General features: G+C 44.4%; 1 protein-coding gene across 1 annotated transcript in view; it reads right to left on the bottom strand.

The window, feature by feature from the left end:
• The window catches only part of ACTR2 (actin related protein 2), a 49,273-nt gene extending 25,321 nt beyond the window's left edge, over positions 1–23,952 (bottom strand). The window contains exons 1-2 of the mRNA XM_083175754.1: positions 23,713–23,952; positions 6,363–6,473 (exon numbers count right to left, since the gene is read on the bottom strand). Coding sequence (XP_083031880.1) covers positions 6,363–6,473; positions 23,713–23,760 — 159 coding nt within the window. The 5' untranslated portion in view covers positions 23,761–23,952. The remainder of the gene's footprint in view (positions 1–6,362; positions 6,474–23,712) is intronic.
• Between the last annotated feature and the right edge of the window lie 65 nt (positions 23,953–24,017).

Below are 24,017 nucleotides of genomic sequence, written 5' to 3' on the forward strand. Positions count from 1 at the left end.
GGTAATCAGCTGGTCGCAGGAGCATGTTCCTGCGACCAGCGATCACTACAGGGGTAAAAAATGGGAGCGCGCACCCAGCGATATATCGCCGGTGCACACTCCCATCACGGGCAATATGGTCGCTCAGCGACCATATTTCCTGCGATTTTGGACAAAATCGCCGCCGTGTGTACGCACCTTTAGGGACAGAGCAGAGCTGCTGCACATGCCCAGTGTACCAGCTTCTTCTACCACATTTACTGTATGTGTGGATCTGAGCCCTCATACATCACAATGGACCAGAGAGCAGCTGCCAGGAGGAAGAGACAGGATCCTTACCATGAAGTTGGAGATTGTGAGCTTAGTAAGTGCAATATTGGTTTTATACTGTTTGTGTATTAACTAGGATTTGTTTAATCTTTTCCTGACCACTTATCTTATTTAAAGAATTGAAACATATACTATAGACCATCTGTACGGTTAAATATCAATACTGTGTTCCATGCAGTATGCACTCGATAAAAAGACCAATTTTCAAGATGGTTACCGCTCCCCCAGACTCTCGTACTTACTCCAATGGGCTGCAGAGAGGGAGATTTTGGATTACATCTGGAAACCCCCCTCTAAAAATCCTGCATTTGCCAGTGTGTACAACTGCTTGCACCTACATTCGTACTATAGCGTTTAACATGAGAATATCTTTATTTGCATCAACCGGAGTCTAGTTATACCCCTTTTACACCAAAATCCCTGGTCGAACCCTGGTCTTTGAACACAGGAGTTTCCAGGGTTGGACCCAGCTTCATACCCCATTTACACAGCACTGTGACCCAGGTCTGCACCGTTTACACAACCTGGGTCAGCACTGCTTTTCCCTATGGATGACATTAAAAACTTTAGGACTGATAAACTGCCATCCAACCTTCCCTCAATGATTTAAAATAAAAATTAAAATTAAAAGACACAAGTTAGCATTGAAAAACGTTGGTTTGTCTATTTTGAAAAATATTTTTCAAAAAGTTTTATTCAGTGCTCAAGCATACATAGCGGTATAAAAGAGCAGCTTCTCCCATGTGCTCCCCCAGCCCCCCCCCCCCCCCGCCCAAAAAAATTAATATAAATGATACTGCATCCAATTATGATTACTGTGTGCACTGCCCGTATCCTTCCTGGCTGCTGTCTTTTGCCACTGCTGCGCACTGTGGAAAGGCGTCCAGCACTTCTGGTATCCTTGCAGCACTACCCGGATGTCCCAACCTGGGTTGGGACCATTTACACCGCCCACGACCCAGGTCGAACCAGTGTTCAACCCTGGTCAGGACCTGGGTAGGAGACCAGTGTTACTGGACCTGGGTTGGCCCCTTTTACACCAACACTGACCTGGGTCCAACCTGGGTTATTCCTTGGTGTAAAAGGGGTATTACTGTGTGGCAATATCTGAAACACTCTGGATTTAAATTAACAGATGCTGTCGATAATTCTAAGCACTGCAAGAGTCCTGCAGAACAGGTTAGTGGAGAGTACCACAAGACCATGCATGTTCAGAAGACAGTAATACTACGCTCAGGTTTCATATGCAAGACATGAAGTCACGCACACACAGTGCACAAACATTTGAGAAACCACGAAAAACAAATCTCTCAACATGACAAGCATTTATTACAAACTGAAAGAATTTTTGCTTTGTTGGAAGCTACTTCTAAAAACTACAGATAACATGCAGCCCTCACAGAAATACACGCAGCCTTATCCGAATTAGGATAGCTTTGTGGTTTGGTCCTTCTAGTAATTGTAGTGTCATAGAAAGAGCACAGGGCATTTTAAACTTTCAAACAATGCAACTGTGTACATTCCAGGACTAGAGAAACCTGGCGCGACAGGAATGCTGTGACATTGCTAGCCTGGGATGAAGGGAGAAATGCGTCAAGGTAAATTCATGCTACCTAAATACAACCTACGCTATCAGAGTAAGTTCCTGGGAGAAAGCGCTCACTTTACGGCTGCTGTAAAAGGTGCACATACATTTTGCTGAGGTACAGTATCGCATGCAGCCTTGCATTCAATACCGCAACAAGGTAGCTAGATCTCACACACACAATACATCAAATGCAATGCCCTTTACCGCTGAGGGATGAGATATATCGTTGCAGCGGAGACCATCTCTGGATCCAATTTGCTGGGTGCCGTGCATTGGATGCGGATTTAAATGGCATACAGATAGGACACATCACATCCGATTTATCAGCCGGATATGTCAAAATCATGTAAAAAAGGGCCATATCGTACTAATGTTTGGGGTCCTTTACACAACTGGAATAATACTTACCCGGATATTTTAGGTTACTAGTTGTGCTGCAGTCAGCAATGAGCAATACGCAGATGATACACCTGGTTTGTTGGGATACATGGTATGTTCAAAAAGGGTTTGTTCATTAGTTATATAAAGTACCAGTGCAGAATATTTGTCACTACGCCAGTGTTACCTATACAATGTGGAAGGCTATTATACCTATTAGTATGAACAATACTGTTTGTGTGTAGAGCCCTTTTTCTTTTAGCTTATACCATTTCATCTCACTAACACCATTTGTCTTTATTGGATACTTGTGTATTAGAAGGCGCCCGGCACATAGTTAGCGTAGCAGCGCTATCAGAATCAGCGTAGTGTTCCCGTGGCCAGCGTAGTCAGTCAGAAGTAGGGTAGTGTTCCCGCAGCCAGAGTAGTCAGCGTCCCTGTCAGATATGTGTTCCCGACACACCCCCACTATCCATGCCAGCCCGAAGCGTGGCGTGCACAGCGAGGCCCGCGTTATGCATCCTCCCGACCTGTTCATACCCCCACTATCCACGTCGGCGTGGAGTTTATTTTTAAAAAAAATCAAGCCTGAAGCGTGGCGTGCCCCGCGGATTACTTCACATGTGTTCCGCGTCCCCTCGCGGGGCTCGGTGGCTCGCTCCACTTTAGAATATCAACTCCACGCCAACGTGGATAGTGGGGGTATGAACAGGTCGGAAGGACGCGTAACGCGTCCGCTCGCCACGCTCCCGTCTGGCGTGGATAGTGGGGGTTTGAAAATGCCTCCTTTACTGTGCATAGGACGCACTTGCGTCCGCATACCCCCTTTATGCATGAGGCGCACGTGCTAATAATTACTGAGACGCACCTGCGTCTCAGACAGCTGGAGCACCTCTCCGCCGGTGCCCACAGGATCCCCTCTCCGCCGGCGTCCTCCAGCGCAGGGGATCTGGCGGTTACCGGCGCTGTGTGAGAGGCGCTAACTAGGCTTGCCATGGACACTGGGGACAGAGCTGAGCTGTTGGACTAAGCTGACAGCGTAGCTTAGCCTACGCCTGCGTACGTATGCTACTTGGGCACCCGGCTAATACACAAGTACCCTTCATTGTTCTAGATCACCACCAGTTGACAATTGGAACATGTACTAACAATTTATATAGCATAAATGAAATATGCACATATACGGTTTATTTTTTATTCATTCCTGTTAATTTGGTATGCTGCCACGTATTCCATTTCTTCCTACACCCTTAGCACTTCTCAATAAAAACCATGGTTTAGATTAGTTGTTGCGGCCATGTTTATAGAGCAAGTATTACATAGACATGCTACATAAACATGCAGATGCTAGTAGGAACGGAGGATACTAATTCCTGAATTATGGTTAATTAGATGCCCGAATACGCACCATTAAGATGCACAAAGTTCAGCGATCTCAAGCACTATCAGCGGAAGGTCACTATGACCCGACTTACCATCTTTTTCTTATTCTACTTGAGGATTTCAATAAGCAGGAAGAAAGAAGACAGAGGAACTAAATCAGATGATAGCAAAGCTTCATGAACCAGGCTTATTTAATAAGTGATCTGTAACCCAGGCTTGCTATCAAATACCTATTACTATTAAGAAAATAAAAGTCTAATACTGATAATCATAAAAGGAACAATAACCACCCAAGAGGTATATTCAGAATTTAGTGAGCTAGGATTTAATGCAAGTAGGAATTGACTCAGACTTACAAAGGGAACACTATACCTTAACACAATCTTAAATGTGTCTCTGAGCTTGCTGTAGATGTGTGCTGCTGCCTGGGAAGGACGGAGGGGCCCACCAAGCCCGGCCAATTTGTACCCACCCACCCCCCTCTCGGCGGCTCCGAGCATCCAATTGATTATATCAGTTTTTATGGTGCAGTAAATGACCCGTTTTTGGACGATAATACATGGGATCTAGGATAAATTCCCGGAGACATGAGTTATTCCAAAATGGGTCTCTAAAAGTTGCTTATTCCGGATTATGCTTCAGGTGCCTCACAAAATACCTGTGAGCTGCAGTTTAATTGTGATTAACAGATAGACCCAGCCAATTCCATTAGCTGCGGTAGGTTACCACCGCTTTGGATACTGGGCGACAGTTCTCTAGAGAATTTTTTTTTTTTTAACCATTATTTATTTTAAAAAATAAATAAATCTGTTATCTATCCAGTTTTCCTTGAAATCCAAAACACCCCTGATCATGGCCACACACAGAATGATTAATTGAGCGATCAGAGGGTTTACTCAATACCTCTGTGTGGCTATGTTGAGGAGTGTTCGAGGTTTGCTGCTCCCCCACCCACACCCCGGCCGCATCTTGACCGCCTCACAGGAGGAGATTTCAAATGACTGGGCGGCAGCTGATTGGTTGAGTGTGTCTCAGCTAATCAGTGGCCACCAATTCATTTGAATAGGAGTTTTTGAAATCCCTTGCCTGCCACTGGCTCTATCTCTATCTTCCAGTGGCAGGGGTGCGGGAGATGCCACTGCCATGGCCACATCGTTCATCATGTCTACACATGGCCAAATCCAGCCCAACGGGTCATTCATCCTTCCACCTGCTGAAGGGATTAGCAAGCTCGATGAACGACCTGCAGGAAACCGTATTGAATCATCATCATGCCCACACACAGTAAGTTTTTAAATGATTGGTCATTCTGATCGGTCAGAAATGGCCATATTGTTTAAAAAATATCTTACCGTGTGTGGGCACCTAAAGTATGAAGGAACACAGTATACGGTGTTACTGTATGAAGTCACACCAAGACTGTAGAGCCATATCTTAATTGAGACATGGGTTCAAATTCCTTGAAACATAGATTGTGTTATATAAGAGCCAAAAGCACTAGGGGCAGATTTATTAAGCTCGGTGAAGTGAAAGTGTTTTTTTATCACCGGCCAATCAGCTCCTAACTGTGAAGTTACAGGCTTGGTTTGAAAAATGACAGGTAGGAGCTGATTGGGCGGTAATAAAAACCAGACACTTTATCAAGCTTAATAAATCTGCCCCTCAATCCTTTATACACCAATCCAGTGACTGATTACTGCTCCCTTGTAATTTCCCAGTACACCCTCACAACTGGCAATCTCTGTCTATACTGAGGGCAAGGGCATTTCCCTCCAGAGGCCATCATAGGGGTCTCCTTGTCGCCTGCACAGCCATGAGGGAAAGCAGCTTGCCAGACTAATAGCTGCCTTGTCCTAGAAGTTATTTGTGGACATTAATTAGGTCAGCGCTAAAAATTGCCTTTTCTTAAGGTCTTCTTATAATTGAATCTGCCTCGGTGCCCTCAGGTTCTTCTATGGCCCTCCTATAGCTAATCAATTCCTTGCCCATCTACGATCGCCCCATCTGTACCCCATTTACCGTATAGACATTACCATGGCCATATAAGTTTCTAAATTAATTTTCCTGTACCATTTACTTATCCCATCTGTGCAGTCCAAGTTCTTCAGTAAGACTTCATGTCTTTTTTTGCTGTTGAATATACTTCTTATACTTTATGAAATGATCCAAATGTTAGAGGAATTTAGCTCCCAAAATAAGTGCCTGGGAACTATTTAATTCATTCCTATGGCCAGACCAGTGGCTGCATTCATTACGGGTTTCTGCTCACAGCGTACTGAGGAACAAGCAGAAATCTGCTTTGTGATTGGTCGTGATTGCCGGGCGCACCGTAACTACCTCAGGCCCGTGCACGGCTAAAGTATTAAGGATTAATATGTTAATCGCAAATTATAAAATCTACAGAGAAACTGGTTCCTCAAAAGTGGAGTTTTGGAAGTTTGGATTTTAATAAATAGTCTGCATTTACTATTTAGGCCGCGGCTTGAAATAAAGGGGGTCTAAACTGTAATGTCTATATTGCATAAACAATTCTAAAGGCAGGAAAGGTAGAAGGTTACAGAACTTCAGACATAGAATAGCGCCATATGTCCTCTATCAGACGGAACGCTGAGCTCTTCTACTGATCCAAGACTCTCCATGTAACTAAAAGCCATAGACCAATACCAACCACTGCAATACTGGTTTGATTGTGTCATTCAGTTACCTTGATTTCAATGTTCCCCACTTTGGCAGTAGAACGGATGACGGGTCGGCCGACCAGAGCCGGGAAGATGTGCTCTGGGAAGTTGGAGCCGGCATATCCGCATTTCACAAACTAAAAAACATAAAAAAGATAAAGAAAAATATATGTGAACAGGGTTTTAAAATAGTGTGCACAAGGTAAAGTAGTGGCATACCTACAGATGGAACCAGCAACAGGACTTATTCCTTGTCATGTACACCTATATTCTTACTATAAAAATGGAATTTCTGAAGATAAAAAAAAAAAACAACAACGCTGACATTTCAAACCAGACATCACACAATCCAACTACATAGAAAGTGATAAAGTACCAGCCAATCAGCTACTGCCATTTTACAAATGCAGCCTATAACATGACAGTTAGGAGCTGGTTGGCTGGTACTTTATCTCCATACACTGTCACTTTGGTGACGGAGGATGGGGGGGGGCCTGTTCTAGCTTTTCCCACGAGAAGAAACAGGGTATGAAGCAGTGATCATAACTGTCCCCTTTTAAACCCAGCCTCTAACTCAGTCAGGAGCTGATTGGCTGGTGTTAAGTACCAGGCACTTTATCACTTCTCCCTTATCACCGATTCATACATCTACCCCAGTGTGAGATATACAGCAATAAGATTCTATATGGGGGAAAACAAAACCGGGGCCGATTCAGATCCATTGGTACGGTTCTGAATTCAGCCCCTTCCCCCCAATGTTCGGGGTCTGTTAACTCGCAAACCCTGGGGGTGAACGGACGTTCATTCTGGGAAGGGGGAAGCAGCTAGGCGTTCCCCAGAGAACGCAGGTGTGTCGATGCATGCGAGGGGCTGGCGACTGGCATCACATGACATCAGCACCTGCCCCCTTTTTTGGCTATATGAAATTTATGGATTTACTTTTCAGAGCGAAGGCTGCAGAAATCATTCGATAGTCAGCAACCATCAAATGATTTGTCCTCCGATAGACCGCATGCAAAAAATGTGTTTGTGTACGCACCCCCCTCACATGCAAATGCAGGGATTCGGGGGCCCAGGAAGGGGGGGTGTTCTGCGCATTCTGCAAGCATGCGCAGCCTAACGCACAGGTCCGAATACGGCCTGTTCTTTGATTTATCACCAGCCAAACCAAGCTTCAATGCAGCGTCCCACCTTAAGGGGCTTTTAACACTTTGTTGTTCATTCATTTCCTTAATGTGGACACTTGTGAGGTAGATTTTCCATTGCTACGAAGTGCATGTAGCAGCTCACATACCATATATGGAAATGTGTGGGTTCACTTCCTATTGAGTCATACGCAGCCAAAGGAGCAGAAGAAAAAAAAAATCATTTTGCAAACTCAGGCTGTGCTGTATCAATTGGCAGCATGTTACTTATTGTTCCGCTTGCCTTGCAGAACAGTAGCACACATGCTTCCGATGTGCTCATACAATGGCATGTCGCTCCTATATAAACACTAACTCCACTTACTGGTGTGATTATAATGCAGGCACAGGGATTAGAAGGGTATGGGATTCCCTGCCACTCATTCATTCACTGGCTGCAAGGTTCTGCAGCAGCCTCATCATACTGTATGTTCAGGTTTGTGCAAACAATTGGTCTAGGGGCGATTTCAGCCACTTAAAACGCACTTATAGGTGTATTCAATGCCGGGGGTGAGCGGTGACAGCGAGCAGTGCTGCCAGGTCCATATTCAACTGACACCCCCCCCCCCCCCTCCCCAGCACACACGCCGATTCCCCCTCGCTCGTGCAGAAGCAGCGAGACTCACAACTAAATGCGGGGGCTACCTGCATTAGCCACGAGTCTCGATGTTTGGGGGAATCCTCGCTGATTCACCCATAACATTTAATACAGAAAGTGGCTGGCACGGGGGGGGGGCACTGCTTATACATCATGCCCACAGCTGCCAACAGCAGCACTCTCTCACACGCACTGTAATTACCTAATTCTGACTGGCAGGTTCTTCCTCTCCTTCCATTTTTCAGCCCTGCTCTCCTGTAGCCCCGCCCCTCCATCCTGTGTAGCTCCACCCCCTCAGGGGCAAACGCAGGATTTTCAGAAGGGGGTTTCCAGAGAGGGGCGGCGCAAAGCACGGAGATGGGTTTATTTACTAAGAAGGGAGTCCTATTGAACGTGGGATGTTGCCTATAGCAACCACAATCTACTTATTAAGCACCTTCAAGAAAATGATAGAATCTGATGGGTTGCCCATAGCAACACCCCATCTTCAATAGAACTCCCAGTTAGTAAAAACAAATCCCATAGTTTCCAGCATGCAGCGCTCCTGAGATGTATTTATTTTGAACTTCATGATGAAGCTTGTTTGCAAATTCACTCACTAACCTTACAGATCCCAGATGTCAAAATATTAGAAAGAAAAAAAAGTATCCAATATTTCCTTCCCAATTTATTAATTTGAATAATGTGTGTAAAGTGTTTATTAAAAAAAAAAAAAACTTTATTGAGCTGGTTTTGACCCAATAAGATGACATAACATTAAGCAGACATTGAGACTGTAAAACACACCTCACATTCTTGTGACTAATAAATTGTTATAGGCAGGTTTCATGCTGAAAGTAAATGGAGAGAATGAGCTATGTGAGGTCACCAGGGAGGATATGCACACATTCCACAGGAATCTTATCTGAACATGTCCCAACTAGGTAACTAGATACCTGTGATGGGATTGTACTGCTACACTGACAAACAGCTACTGACTACAATGTGTGTCAACTTCACAGTCGCTTCTATTCTGAGAGGGAGAAAATCAGGACTTTAATAATTATTTTATTTATTATTATCCTGATAACAGAAAAAAAAAAAGCTTAGTCCTATACTTAAACCTTTTTAAAAAGCACTGACACTCAGACTGGTAAACATTTTTACAACAAAGACCAGAACACTTGGCTTCCATCAGGGTTCTCTATGGGTAAATGGGTGTCTTGTATACATAAGATAAAAATAAAAATAAAAAAAATAAATAAAAAAACACCAATAAATTTCCTATAATCCCGAGAACACCTCTAGCTCACAAAACCTGTAACCTCCCAGAGCCTGTTCGCACTGAAAGTCACCAGCTATGCTAATATGCCTTCCACAGGTCAAAGTACAGATATGTAAGCTCTCCGATATCAGTAAACAGAAGTAAAAGGTGTGGCCGGAGCAAACTATATATTTGTGCCGGATATCAATTTTAACAAGAGCTGGCGCCTGCTTCTACATCTGCCAACAGGAAAACAGAGATGGCATAAAACAGGGAACAATAATAAAAATAAAAAAAAAATTACAGAGAATTTTTTCTAAAATAATGAGAACGGCTGCATTGATTTTCTAGACAGATGTGTAGAGATAAGAATCAATGTTTAAGATTGAAGTCTATAGCTAAAGTGTAATCCTTTATTAAATGGTAAAGACGACTAGGAATACCAGGGGCTCAAACAATACATCAGACCTATACCCAGCCATCTCACCTAGACCTCCTCTAAAGAAATGACAGCATTAGCCAAAAGCATTCAGCATTTGCTGTACTGTGGTACATTTATGGAATTGGAAGACTAGTGAAGATGCCGGATCATACTATGGGGTAATTCAGACCTGACGGAAGGGGCGCAATTCACCCGGCAGCTGATCATCAATACATTGCGTATATGAGCTGCAATGTGCTTGTGCAATGCTTAGCAGCGATAAAGTCCTGCTATTTCTAGTAGCAAGTCGATGTCTGTGGATGGTAACTGGCATCTCATGGGAGAGTCAGGAAAAGCACAGGCATGCCGAATTGTTTTTTTTTTTTTTTTTTTTTTTAAAGATATTCGCACGGTAGCAAATAGATTTGCAGTCGTTAACATTCATTAGCGCGGCAGGATGTCACTTTAGCGGGGCGTCTAAATGCTGCGAATTTGCAGCCGTACAATCAGGTTAGAATGACCCCCTATAAGCTGACTTCAGTGATTTTGTAACACCAGTCCAAGGTTTAATGAAGTGACCTCTATATTTAAGAATGTAGGAATGTACTGTATTTGCACGGTAAGTGCCAGCAGACAGGTATCCCTAGTAAAAACTATCAATTCTATAGATAAGCCCCAACCCCCAGGACTGCCACTGTTAACACTAGAATTATGCAGGGGCAGATGTGCACATCCACCAAGTCATACCCGCATCAGACCCCAAATATAGCTTTCTTCTGTTTTCCATTTTGCCTCCTTGTGAAAGAACAGCTATTATTTGGTAACCATGTGTCTCATAACGGACTGCAAATTAGCGCAACATCGCTAAGGTTTGGCTGAAAGGTTTGAATGTAAAGAGGAAGAGGTTGAAAGAAGAGGAAGAGGAAATTACAGAGAAGGGGGGGGGGGGGGGGGGGGAGGGGGTGAATAGGTTCCGGTCTCCGGGAAGATGAAGCACAAGTCTGGTCTGCTGCTTTGCATTTCAGGCCACTAGATCTTACTGGGTGCCTTCACAGTCTGGCACACACTCAGGGAAATGGGTGTGGTGGGAGGCGGTGGAAATCAATGTACACCTGTAATTACACCAATATTTATATATGGTCATCATACCTGCAGGATGGAAGCTGCATGTCTCTCACACAACACACCTGCAAATCAGTCGTGTATCTCAGATTGGCATTGCCCTGCGGACGCAGTAGATATCTTCTAGTCGTGCCTGCTGCAGGGTCAACCAGAAGTTATCCCAACGATGCCAGCATGGCACGTGAGAATGCACCTTCTTCCGCTGCAATGTGCAAATGTATATGCAATTTCCGACGTAGGGTCCAGACGCCCGTCGGATCGGTCATCTACACATCCAACACTCATCCTACAGTCTTATAAAATGGAGGGAAAGTAAGGAATTTCTAATCTGTCACAAACTAGCTGAAAGTTATAGATAGGATATATAGCTATATGCTATTAAAACAAACGTGAGCAGGCGTAGGGGTATATTCAGTGCTTTTTGCAAGCTGTGACAGCACGCAATGCTGACTGCTCGCTGTCACAGCTCGCACAGTTAGTACTCAACAGACCCCCTGCACACGCAGTTTCCACCTCGCTGGGTTTTTACAGTGACATGGAAATGGTGTGTGCGGCCGCCTCAACAGCGAGGCTTATGGCTAAATGCAGCAGGCATTAGCTGTGAACCTCGCTGTTTGGGGGATTCCTCACCATCATCCGACAGAGAGGGTGCCCCCAGAACATTGAAAATGTGAGCCGCCCACACAGGGTAAAACCAGTGGTTCCCAAACTGTGCGCCTAGGCAGGGGTGCTTGCAGGGGTGCCTCAGGTTGGTCGTCCAGGACCAATTAAAATAATTTATGATCAATTATTTCTAAACAAAACCAGTGCTGGTGGCTGCCATTCATAAAATGTGTACAATCAGAACCAAATCCTGCCCTTTACCACATAACTGAACCTAAGAAGCACATATATAACACAATCTACTTCATTTGATATATATTTTGGGGCCTAGGGGTGCCTTGGAAAAAAATTCTGATACTCTAGGGTGCCGTGAATAGAAAAAGATTGGGAACCCCTGGGTTAAACAGTGAGGGTCGCTTGTTTTCGGCAATTACCCGCCAATTTAACCCCCACACAGGCCGCATTGAATACTGCCCTTAGAATGTTTCCATCACACTACCTACTAGAAGCAGATCAAATAAAGGAATGGAAAAAAATAAAATAAACCGTTTCCTCCTAGAAGTAAGCTAGGGCAAACCCGTGTGTGACAAATACCAATGTAGAGGATCACAGAGGGGATAAAAGACTGGCAAATCCAGCAGGCAATAAGGAAACCTTGCTGAGGCTTTAATCAGAACATGTTTCTAAAAACTTGTGTATAAATAGCCTCTAATGCAGCTACGTCTCTCCCTAATATATCCCTGTTACAGTCTAGTCCACCCAAGCAGGTCATTCTAAATGGCTTAAAATTAAAAAAAAAACTGAACCGAAAACAGAATTCCTGCATATATAAATGATAAGTGAACCAGATTGTTTTTCTTATTTGGTGTTCCAGATCATATTTAGTTGCTAAGGAATTTAACACTTTGCTCCAGTGTTTGAGATGAATGAATGGGTGTACTGAGTAACTTGTCCTTATACTACCATCGTATCCGGAGAAGAATAACCTGTTCCAGTGTTTTCAGATAAAAGCTGATCAGCTTCCTTCCTAGCATACTTGCAATCTGTACTCCTCAGGGGAGGCTTGCAAACATCATAGTAACCCATCAGTCTCATCCAGAGACACTGTACGATCACTAACAAGCTAAAAGGCTTTAGCAGTAAATGGCAATAAGCAGTAAGAGTATTCCTATAAACCATGGAAAGAACTAAAAATGAACACTGTGCGGCAGAAGTCCACATTGATGTCTTACAGTTCCACTGTATAGAAGAATAATTAATGCCACTTCTAGACATAAAGAAAACCTTTCAGGCTTTGTTTTCAATCGCAATAATGGGTGGATTCAATTTACAGACATCAATCTGATGTGCCGAACCAGAATGTCTTCTGCTGGCACCGCACGCCATAGCGGTGCAAGGGAATCTTGCCAAGTCAGCATTACCATACCTGGCCCAAACATGAATTGGTGTGTTAAATGCTTGTAAAACCTAGAAGATAGAACGCTCATCTGATCAGGGGGCCAAAACATCGCTGGTACACACTGCTTGATGTTCCTAGTGTTCCCGCTAGGCTGCGCCTGTCCGATTTTTAAAGGGCAAAATGCGCCCTGCCCCGCTAAAACAGCCTGGTGCCTGCCCCGACTGCTTGCACAGGGAAGCCCAGCACTACCTTAGACGGCGATGCCCGGCTCTTCCCGGCATCTTTGGTGGGGCCGGGCCTGCCCCCTTCAGTGAAGTCGGCGGATGGGCCCCGCCCCCTTTAGTGACGGCGGCGGCCGGACCGCAACCTTTTCAGGATGTCGTGGCCCGGGCACACCCCCTTTTGTGACGCCAGCAGCCCAGGACCGCCCCCCGGAAAAGCTAGAGTGAACACTAGTTCCATCGATATATTGGCTGTTCAATTGGCCAGTGTGTACACACCTTTACTCCTGTTTAGAATGCTGAGGGGGGTTTTTTAAGTCTGTAAGTGCCGCAATGTTCTGACTGTATAATCTCCCAATTATACAGTGCAATAGAATATTCTAACGCTACATAAATGTTAATATTTGTTCCCGAATGGTTACAGAATACTGTATGGGAAATGGTCTCTTCCAGGTCACAAACTGTGAAAGCACTGTGTTGCACATGGAGCAGATTGACACTTGTGTAACAGGATAGCCATGATATACACTGAATTTTAGGGTATTACAAAAGGTTTACAGCTTCTAAAGGAATAGCAGAATGTCACTCTGCAATAGGCCTGTATTGTTTGGGGTACGGTGTAGGTTACCAGTAGAGGCCAGAACCGATAGAGATATAGATAGATAAATCAGTACCTGATGAGGCAATAAACCTCGAAACATTGTACCGTGCACCTGTGTTGTGACGTTTATTTACCGGGAGTGCCACCGTATTGCTACGCTGTATTAGATACAAGTAAGGGAGTTTTTTTCCCTGGATTTCAGAATATTTTTTTTACCATCCTTACCTGGTCCACCAATGGTGGTGCCCCGATGTCCACGGCAGCCTTCAGCGGCATCTCTGGTCCCAGGGGAACATTGTGCAGGCACGCCCGTGATATCACCTGCGTGGACTCACGCAATTCACCCCTGGGACCGGGGATGAGGCAAGTATGAAAAAAAGGGGCACGGGTTGTCTGGGAGTCTCAGAAACACTGCAATCTGAAGGCAAAGTGAAACTACATTTCTTTCTCACACAAACACAGAAGGTAGCAGACTGGCTTTCGAAGCTTTTGCCTCGAGCGGGCTTACTAGTAGTAAACTAAGGTAACAGTTTACAGACTTACTAAAAACAAGTTTAATAGCGAATTATCAGAGTTGCTAGCTGAGCAAAGTGGTTTTCAGTTGAAATAATAGACTAAAGGCCCAAATTGTTGCGCCATTTAATATTATATCTAAAGATGTGTTGATAAATACATTCAATTTATATATAAAGAGGAAAAACTGTTTTTCTCTCTCAACCCAAATGAGATAAGTTTCGCGCACTACACAGACAGGAGGAAAATACTAAATCAGTCCGGCTCAGCAGATACCAGAGCTATGAGACCAGATGTGCACATCTTACAGTAATAAAATAAATACTTGTGGTCTGCAGACTATTTAGAAAGGATGGACTCCATCCAAAGTGAGCCAGAATGGGTTACTTACTCTGGGCTGGCAAGAGAACATCAACTACTAAACCAAGCAGTAGAAATCCTTGGGGAAATTGCAAATCTGCTGAAGTTCTGGACAGGAAAGATGAGTCAACTCTTTCCATCAGTTTAAAAAAAGGGAAGAAAAGAGGATGAATGCTGCTCGTATGCACAGTACAAAGAAAAAAAAAAGAGCAAAGCCTTACAGACGGACACGGCTTTTCATACACATTTCTTTCTAAACCTTTTCCATTATAAGTTTTAGGTTCTGCAGTCATTATAAAGATGTACTGCTTGATAACACTGAATGTGCTTCCTGTTTAATTATTGAACCACTAGATAATGTTCTACAGAAATAAGGGTTTAGTATTTATTTTTTGAGCAAACAAAAGGAACTCTCTGTGGGGGCTCTGATGCTATAGAAGCCTTTAGATCTACATTAACTATGTTCATAATCTACAAAATAATTGTGAATTATGCCCTGTCTATCTATGCATGGACAGTGGGAGTCAGTGTCCCAGGCAACAGCGGTCACTTCTTCCATTGTGGCACTGTGTAGTCCAAGAAGTTGCCCCTTCTCCTTCAGCCTCGCCAGTGTCATCAAATGACAAGGTAACAACATCGGACAGTATAGTGTATGGCCGTTTAAAGCCGATTATCCATGGCAAGGACATTTCTCCACCATGGCGTTACCTTCTTTTGTTTCATTTCATTAGTTTAGGCCCTTATATACCATTACTATTTCTATAAATATAACCTACGAGTCTCTCAAACAGTAATAGGGCCTACACACATGCCGATTTTGTGGCATTTTCTAAGCGATTTAGCAAGGTCGCTTAGAAACTAAGCATACATCGGGGTGTGTGGGGGCTAAACCGATATAGATGCGCAGCCCCGCGCGTCTAAATCGCATTAAGATGAAGAATGAGCATGTCCCATCAATCTAGCAAAATCGTTTAGCAAGACCCTGCATATCGGGTGCCTTTTGTGTGGTGTCTTTTTTTTGTGCTCAAGTGACCACCAATTTTGCTCATCTGGACACTCCCTGAGCCCTCCTCTCCATTCTGCACATGCTGCTGCTGTCAGACACCACGCGCTGTGAACCCTCCGGAGCTGGTAAGTACTATGCACCACCAACGCACTGATCACAGGTGGGGTGGGGTGGTAATGAGAGGGGCCCACTGTGCCACCAATGTAAACTTCATGGGTGAGGGTGTCACGTGATGCGCGCTGCACCCGCTGCCCCCCCAGCGCAAGAATATGGGCACAATGATGTTTGGGGGGGATGTGATGCGCCCACTGTGCCACCAATGTTATAAAATAAAGCATGCTTCTGGGTGAGGGTGTCATGTGATGCCCGCAAGTTTGGAGAGGGGTGATGGCACATTGCTAAAGCTAGCCATGTGTTTTTTGCTTGCATGCTCTGGGGTGTTGGCACATTGTAAAAGCTAGTCATGTGGTTTTAACTTGCATGCTCTGGGGCGATGGCACATTGTAAAAGCTAGTCATGTGGTGTTTGCTTGCATGCTCTGGGGTGATGGCACATTGCAAAAGCTAGTCATGTGGTGTTTGCTTGCATGCTCTGGGGTGTTGGCACATTGTAAAAGCCAGTCATGTGGTGTTTGCTTGCATGCTCTGGGGTGATGGCACATTGTAAAAGCTAGTCATGTGGTTTTAACATGCATGCTCTGGGGTGTTGGCACATTGCAAAAGCTAGTCATGTGTTGTTTACTTGCATGTCTATGATGGGGTAAATTGTCTTACCAGACCCCCTTTAAAAACAGTGAATGTGTGCGCATGTACATGTGGTAGGGACAATAGATTGTAAGCTGACCTAGTTTGGACTGTTTATGTACATAATGGTGGATGCATATTTGTTAATTATGTATTTACATTTTATACCATATTATTCACACAGAAATGGCAAAACAGAATACTTCCAAGAAATTCACCACTGGGTTCATCGACATATATCGGGCCCATGAATGCCTGTGGCAAATTACAAGCAAAGACTTTTCAAACAAACAGAAAAGGGATCAGGCCTACAATGCTTTGCTGGCCTATGCTAAAGCCAACAGAAGTGATGCCACCATGGAATGTGTGAAGAAGAAGATAGCGAATTTGAGGACCGTCTTTGTGAAGGAGCACGCAAAAGTGACTGAGTCGCAGAGTTCTGGAGCCGGTGCCGATGACGTATACAAGCCAACGTTATGGTACTACGACCAGATGCACTTCCTGCTGGAGAAAGAATCGAAGACGCATGGACAGAATAGCATGGATCCTGTGCCTCCAATTAGGCAAGAGGAGGAGAGCCAGGATCTGGTAAGTGTGAACACATATAGATATGCGACATGTCATCATTATTCATGGTCCTAAAGTATTTTATTTTACAGGATGCTACTCCGGAGCTGTTTGCGGAGACGTTCGAGCCTACAGCGGCTACAGATCTAGAGTGCGAGGAAGTGGAACCCTTGACCTCTACCCCCCTGCCAACGCCACCACCCAGGCAGAGGAAGAAGACAGCCAAAAGATCTGTAGCCGGCAGCTCTGAGCAATTTTTTCAATTTGCGGAGGCAAGGCTTAATAAGCCTATTGATTCAATTAGCCAATTTTCAAACACTGTAGACTCGGAGATGCGTTCTATGGATGACGACACCCGTCGGAAATTCAAATGCGTCGTGTACGACGCACAGGATAAAAACATTCCTGATGACCTCAAATTAATGCGCGACCCGATGCATTACGCATCTTGCGGACCCTCACTACAGTATCCCTACCACCAACCCTATATTAATCCGGCGGCAAATCCTCCGCAGCTTGCCCCAGCTAACACGACGGGAGCCCCTTCACCCAACCCGCCCACATCAGCCACCACCAGCAGTCTGTCCAGTGGAATGTACTCAGCGTTCTCGAGTACACAAGGACAGGACGATGCTGTTTATTATCCATTATAAATTTAAAAACCAAAAAATTCCAAATTTTAAAAGTTGAAAAAATTGCTCTTCCATGCGTTTTCGATTACGTGTAGACTATAATGTCTGCTTGTATACGTCATTTGGCCCTGACTCCAGAATGATGCGTTATCAGTCACTGTTGTGTGTCCTTCACTGAAGACTGTCCTTACCCTTGCTATCTCTTCTTTGCACATTTTGTGAGTCATCACTTCTGTTGCCTCTAGTATACTGTTGTGAGTTTGTTGGCCTGATCCCTTTGTTTGTTTGAAAAGTCTTTGGGCCAGAGGCATTTCTCGGCCTGATATTGTTGATGAACCCAGTGGTGTTCAATTTTATACTTTTATACTATTTATAATAAATTATAAAAAACACGGTATGGTGTCATTTCATTTCAAAATGTTATTTATTGTTAATTTTAAGTTCAATTATGTACAGGTATGGTTCCTCTTTGCAACACTTCTCCTGACTTCTCTCCCCTTGAAAAATAATCTTTCAAGGGGTGAGGAGTGAAGAGAAAGTACTGCAAACACTCTGGTAAGGTGCTATTATGAACAGGTACTCTTTGCAACACTTCTCCTGACTTCTCTCCCCAAGAACTCCCCCAGCCCTTTGAACTGCCCATTTTTATTTAAATGAGTTTTTTTTTTCTTTTTCCCATGCTTGAGAAGAATCTGGCATGCTTAAATCGCTAAGCAGAATCGCTGAGGCATATCGTTGACACATTTTGCACATTCTAAGCGATATAGATGATTTTGTGCTCAAAGGAAATCTGCTATGCTAAATCTGGCATGCTATATCTCTGGCCAAAATCGGGATGTGTGTAGGCCCCATAAGTCACTGAAATGTAAAAGTTATTTTTGCGCAGTTCAGTTCCTCTTCGTCATTTACGGCTTCCTCTAGCCAACAAAGAACAAACGTTTGATTAGGTTTTAAAGGGATAGGCTCCTTTTTTATATATAAATATGTATTAACCCCCAGCTTCACACTGAATATTCAGAAACTGCTCCAGGAAGAAAAAAATGGGTGGCAGGATTGATATAAAATGTATCAACTTTGGAAAGAATTCACACAAAATATAATAGGATTAACCAATGAACATTGGTAGAAATAAAATGACCTGCACCAATAAAAAAAAATAAAAAGGAAAAAAGAGAAACAGGAAAAAAAATAAGTCATACTTTCATAGTGTTAATTCCTCAAGCACACACAGCTACAACTATATAACAAAGTCAATAGAAGCTTTCCTACTTGTTGTCAGAGAAAGCAAAGGTACCAAACTCAAGAACACCTTCATTGCCTGTAATCTAAACACACCCAGACATGGCATACCTAATAAACGGCCAATCCAAGCATACATCTCATTCATATTCTGTCGAAATGAGAAATTCTGTAGCGTAAGAGACCAGTACGGAATGAAGATACATAATGTGCAGTGTATATGCAGCACCCCGTATACCCTGTCCTGTGACAACAGGAGGGAAGTGTACAGCAAAGCACTGCATCCCTGCTGACAGCTCTCCCCAATACAGCAACTGATCAGCAGCAGCAATGGATTAGCACACAGGCTAAGACCACTGAGAATGATGAGTACTCAGCGCTTAGGCACAGCATGCAGAAGATGCTCTGTGTGATGGGATGTCACTGACACAGTCTGCGTATTGTGCTCTTTGATACAGGATAGAAGATGAAGGCTACCCAGCCACCTACACATGTCAAGGTACAGAGAGCCTCTGATCAGGCTGGGGCCTGCAGCTCTCATTCCAGCCCAGCAGGCGGGGACAGGACTGTAACCCCTGCCCTGCCAGAGGCTTCCAGGTGCCACACACTAATGCAATGTCATATGTCAATGTAAACTTCATGGGTGAGGGTGTCACGTGATGCGCGCTGCACCCGCTGCGCGCTGCCCCCCCAGCGCAAGAATATGGGCACAATGATGTTTGGGGGGATGTGATGCGCCCACTGTGCCACCAATGTTATAAAATAAAGCATGCTTCTGGGTGAGGGTGTCATGTGATGCCCGCAAGTTTGGAGAGGGGTGATGGCACATTGCTAAAGCTAGCCATGTGGTTTTTGCTTGCATGCTCTGGGGTGTTGGCACATTGTAAAAGCTAGTCATGTGGTTTTAACTTGCATGCTCTGGGGTGATGGCACATTGTAAAAGCTAGTCATGTGGTGTTTGCTTGCATGCTCTGGGGTGATGGCACATTGCAAAAGCCAGTCATGTGGTGTTTGCTTGCATGCTCTGGGGTGTTGGCACATTGTAAAAGCCAGTCATGTGGTGTTTGCTTGCATGCTCTGGGGTGATGGCACATTGTAAAAGCTAGTCATGTGGTTTTAACATGCATGCTCTGGGGTGTTGGCACATTGCAAAAGCTAGTCATGTGTTGTTTACTTGCATGTCTATGATGGGGTAAATTGTCTTACCAGACCCCCTTTAAAAACAGTGAATGTGTGCGCATGTACATGTGGTCGGGACAATAGATTGTAAGCTGACCTAGTTTGGACTGTTTATGTACATAATGGTGGATGCATATTTGTTAATTATGTATTTACATTTTATACCATATTATTCACACAGAAATAGCAAAACAGAATACTTCCAAGAAATTCACCACTGGGTTCATCGACATATATCGGGCCCATGAATGCCTGTGGCAAATTACAAGCAAAGACTTTTCAAACAAACAGAAAAGGGATCAGGCCTACAATGCTTTGCTGGCCTATGCTAAAGCCAACAGAAGTGATGCCACCATGGAATGTGTGAAGAAGAAGATAGCGAATTTGAGGACCGTCTTTGTGAAGGAGCACGCAAAAGTGACTGAGTCGCAGAGTTCTGGAGCCGGTGCCGATGACGTATACAAGCCAACGTTATGGTACTACGACCAGATGCACTTCCTGCTGGAGAAAGAATCGAAGACGCATGGACAGATTAGCATGGATCCTGTGCCTCCAATTAGGCAAGAGGAGGAGAGCCAGGATCTGGTAAGTGTGAACACATATAGATATGCGACATGTCATCATTATTCATGGTCCTAAAGTATTTTATTTTACAGGATGCTACTCCGGAGCTGTTTGCGGAGACGTCCGAGCCTACAGCGGCTACAGATCTAGAGTGCGAGGAAGTGGAACCCTTGACCTCTACCCCCCTGCCAACGCCACCACCCAGGCAGAGGAAGAAGACAGCCAAAAGATCTGTAGCCGGCAGCTCTGAGCAATTTTTTCAATTTGCGGAGGCAAGGCTTAATAAGCCTATTGATTCAATTAGCCAATTTTCAAACACTGTAGACTCGGAGATGCGTTCTATGGATGACGACGACACTCGTCGGAAATTCAAATGCATCGTGTACGACGCAATAATTCGGGCACAGGATAAAAACATTCCTGATGACCTCAAATTAATGCGCGACCCGATGCATTACGCATCTTGCGGACCCTCACCACAGTATCCCTACCACCAACCCTATATTAATCCGGCGGCAAATCCTCCGCAGCTTGCCCCAGCTAACACGACGGGAGCCCCTTCACCCAACCCGCCCACATCAGCCACCACCAGCAGTCTGTCCAGTGGAATGTACTCAGCGTTCTCGAGTACACAAGGACAGGACGATGCTGTTTATTATCCATTATAAATTTAAAAACCAAAAAAATTCCAAATTTTAAAAGTTGAAAAAATTGCTCTTCCATGCGTTTTCGATTACGTGTAGACTATAATGTCTGCTTGTATACGTCATTTGGCCCTGACTCCAGAATGATGCGTTATCAGTCACTGTTGTGTGTCCTTCACTGAAGACTGTCCTTACCCTTGCTATCTCTTCTTTGCACATTTTGTGAGTCATCACTTCTGTTGCCTCTAGTATACTGTTGTGAGTTTGTTGGCCTGATCCCTTTGTTTGTTTGAAAAGTCTTTGGGCCAGAGGCATTTCTCGGCCTGATATTGTTGATGAACCCAGTGGTGTTCAATTTTATACTTTTATACTATTTATAATAAATTATTAAAAACACGGTATGGTGTCATTTCATTTCAAAATGTTATTTATTGTTAATTTTAAGTTCAATTATGTACAGGTATGGTTCCTCTTTGCAACACTTCTCCTGACTTCTCTCCCCTTGAAAAATAATCTTTTTCAAGGGGTGAGGAGTGAAGAGAAAGTACTGCAAACACTCTGGTAAGGTGCTATTATGAACAGGTACTCTTTGCAACACTTCTCCTGACTTCTCTCCCCTTCAAACTCCCCAAGAACTCCCCCAGCCCTTTGAACTGCCCATTTTTATTTAAATGAGTTTTTTTTTTCTTTTTCCCATGCTTGAGAAGAATCTGGCATGCTTAAATCGCTAAGCAGAATCGCTGAGGCATATCGTTGACACATTTTGCACATTCTAAGCGATATAGATGATTTTGTGCTCAAAGGAAATCTGCTATGCTAAATCTGGCATGCTATATCTCTGGCCAAAATCGGGATGTGTGTAGGCCCCATAAGTCACTGAAATGTAAAAGTTATTTTTGCGCAGTTCAGTTCCTCTTCGTCATTTACGGCTTCCTCTAGCCAACAAAGAACAAACGTTTGATTAGGTTTTAAAGGGATAGGCTCCTTTTTTATATATAAATATGTATTAACCCCCAGCTTCACACTGAATATTCAGAAACTGCTCCAGGAAGAAAAAAATGGGTGGCAGGATTGATATAAAATGTATCAACTTTGGAAAGAATTCACACAAAATATAATAGGATTAACCAATGAACATTTGGTAGAAATAAAATGACCTGCACCAATAAAAAAAAATAAAAAGGAAAAAAAGAGAAACAGGAAAAAAAATAAGTCATACTTTCATAGTGTTAATTCCTCAAGCACACACAGCTACAACTATATAACAAAGTCAATAGAAGCTTTCCTACTTGTTGTCAGAGAAAGCAAAGGTACCAAACTCAAGAACACCTTCATTGCCTGTAATCTAAACACACCCAGACATGGCATACCTAATAAACGGCCAATCCAAGCATACATCTCATTCATATTCTGTAGAAATGAGAAATTCTGTAGCGTAAGAGACCATTACCGGAATGAAGATACATAATGTGCAGTGTATACGCAGCACCCCATCTACCCTGTCCTGTGACAACAGGAGGGAAGTGTACAGCAAAGCACTGCATCCCTGCTGACAGCTCTCCCCAATATAGCAACTGATCAGCAGCAGCAATGGATTAGCACACAGGCTAAGACCACTGAGAATGATGAGTACTCAGCGCTTAGGCACAGCATGCAGAAGATGCTCTGTGTCAGGCATGTCCAACGTTGGCCCTCCAGATGTTTTGAAACTACACATCCCAGCATGCTTTGCAAAAGTTTTAGCATTCTCTAACAGCAAAACTGTGGCAAAGCATGCTGGGATGTGTAGTTTCAAAACATCTGGAGGGCCAACGTTGGACATGCCTGCTCTGTGTGATGGGATGTCACTGACACAGTCTGGTATTGTGCTCTTTGATACAGGATAGAAGATAAAGGCTACCCCGCCACCTACACATGTCAAGGTACAGAGAGCCTCTGATCAGGCTGGGGCCTGCAGCTCTCATTCCAGCCCAGCAGGCGGGGACAGGACTGTAACCCCTGCCCTGCCAGAGGCTTCCAGGTGCCACTCACTAATGCAATGTCATATGTCACCGGTTGGGGGGGGGGGGGGCACACAGGTATGCAGTAACATGTTCAGTAGTGTTTTACATACACACCTACTGTAGTTCATTTTCTATAGTGTACACACTATGTATGACAAGTCAAAGGAAATATATATATATATATATATATATATATATATATATATATATATATATATATATACATACATACACACACACACACACACACACACACACACACACACACACACACACACACACACACACACACACACACACAAGAACAGGGTTGCACAAATACTGGGGTCACGTTCACCAGCCAGTACGGTGGAAGCAGAAGAATCTGGGATCACAGTGGTGTAAGGTCCCCAGGGCCCCCTCTGTGGGCTCAGCATCCCGGGATGCTGGCAATGCCGGCACTGGGTGTGCTGCTGCAGACGCCCCACTGACTGCCCGGGCTAGGGGGGGGGGTGACAACCAACGCCCAATGCGCGCCCGTGCTGCAGGACTCACCCCCGTCCCGTTGTCGCACACCACCACCTTCCTGCCTTGGCTGTCCATGTCGGTGCCTCCCTCCTCCGCCGGAGCCGCCGAGCTCTCAGTTACTGATTAGACCGGAAGTGTGTCCCCCGCCCGACACCGCCACTAGTACTTCTCCTTCTCCTCCGGTGGGTGCGAGCACGTGATCCGACGCGTCACCCGCGACCAGCCAATCAGAGAGCAGCACACAGGACGTTCGCCGTGGGTGTGGGCGGGCGAATCGAAAGCGGTGGCTGGGTGAGCGTGGATGGAGAGAGGCGAGCCGTTCAGCCGGCTGC

This window comes from Crinia signifera, chromosome 3, assembly GCF_055691185.1.
Source record: "Crinia signifera chromosome 3, ASM5569118v1, whole genome shotgun sequence".
Classification (NCBI taxonomy): domain Eukaryota; kingdom Metazoa; phylum Chordata; class Amphibia; order Anura; family Myobatrachidae; genus Crinia; species Crinia signifera.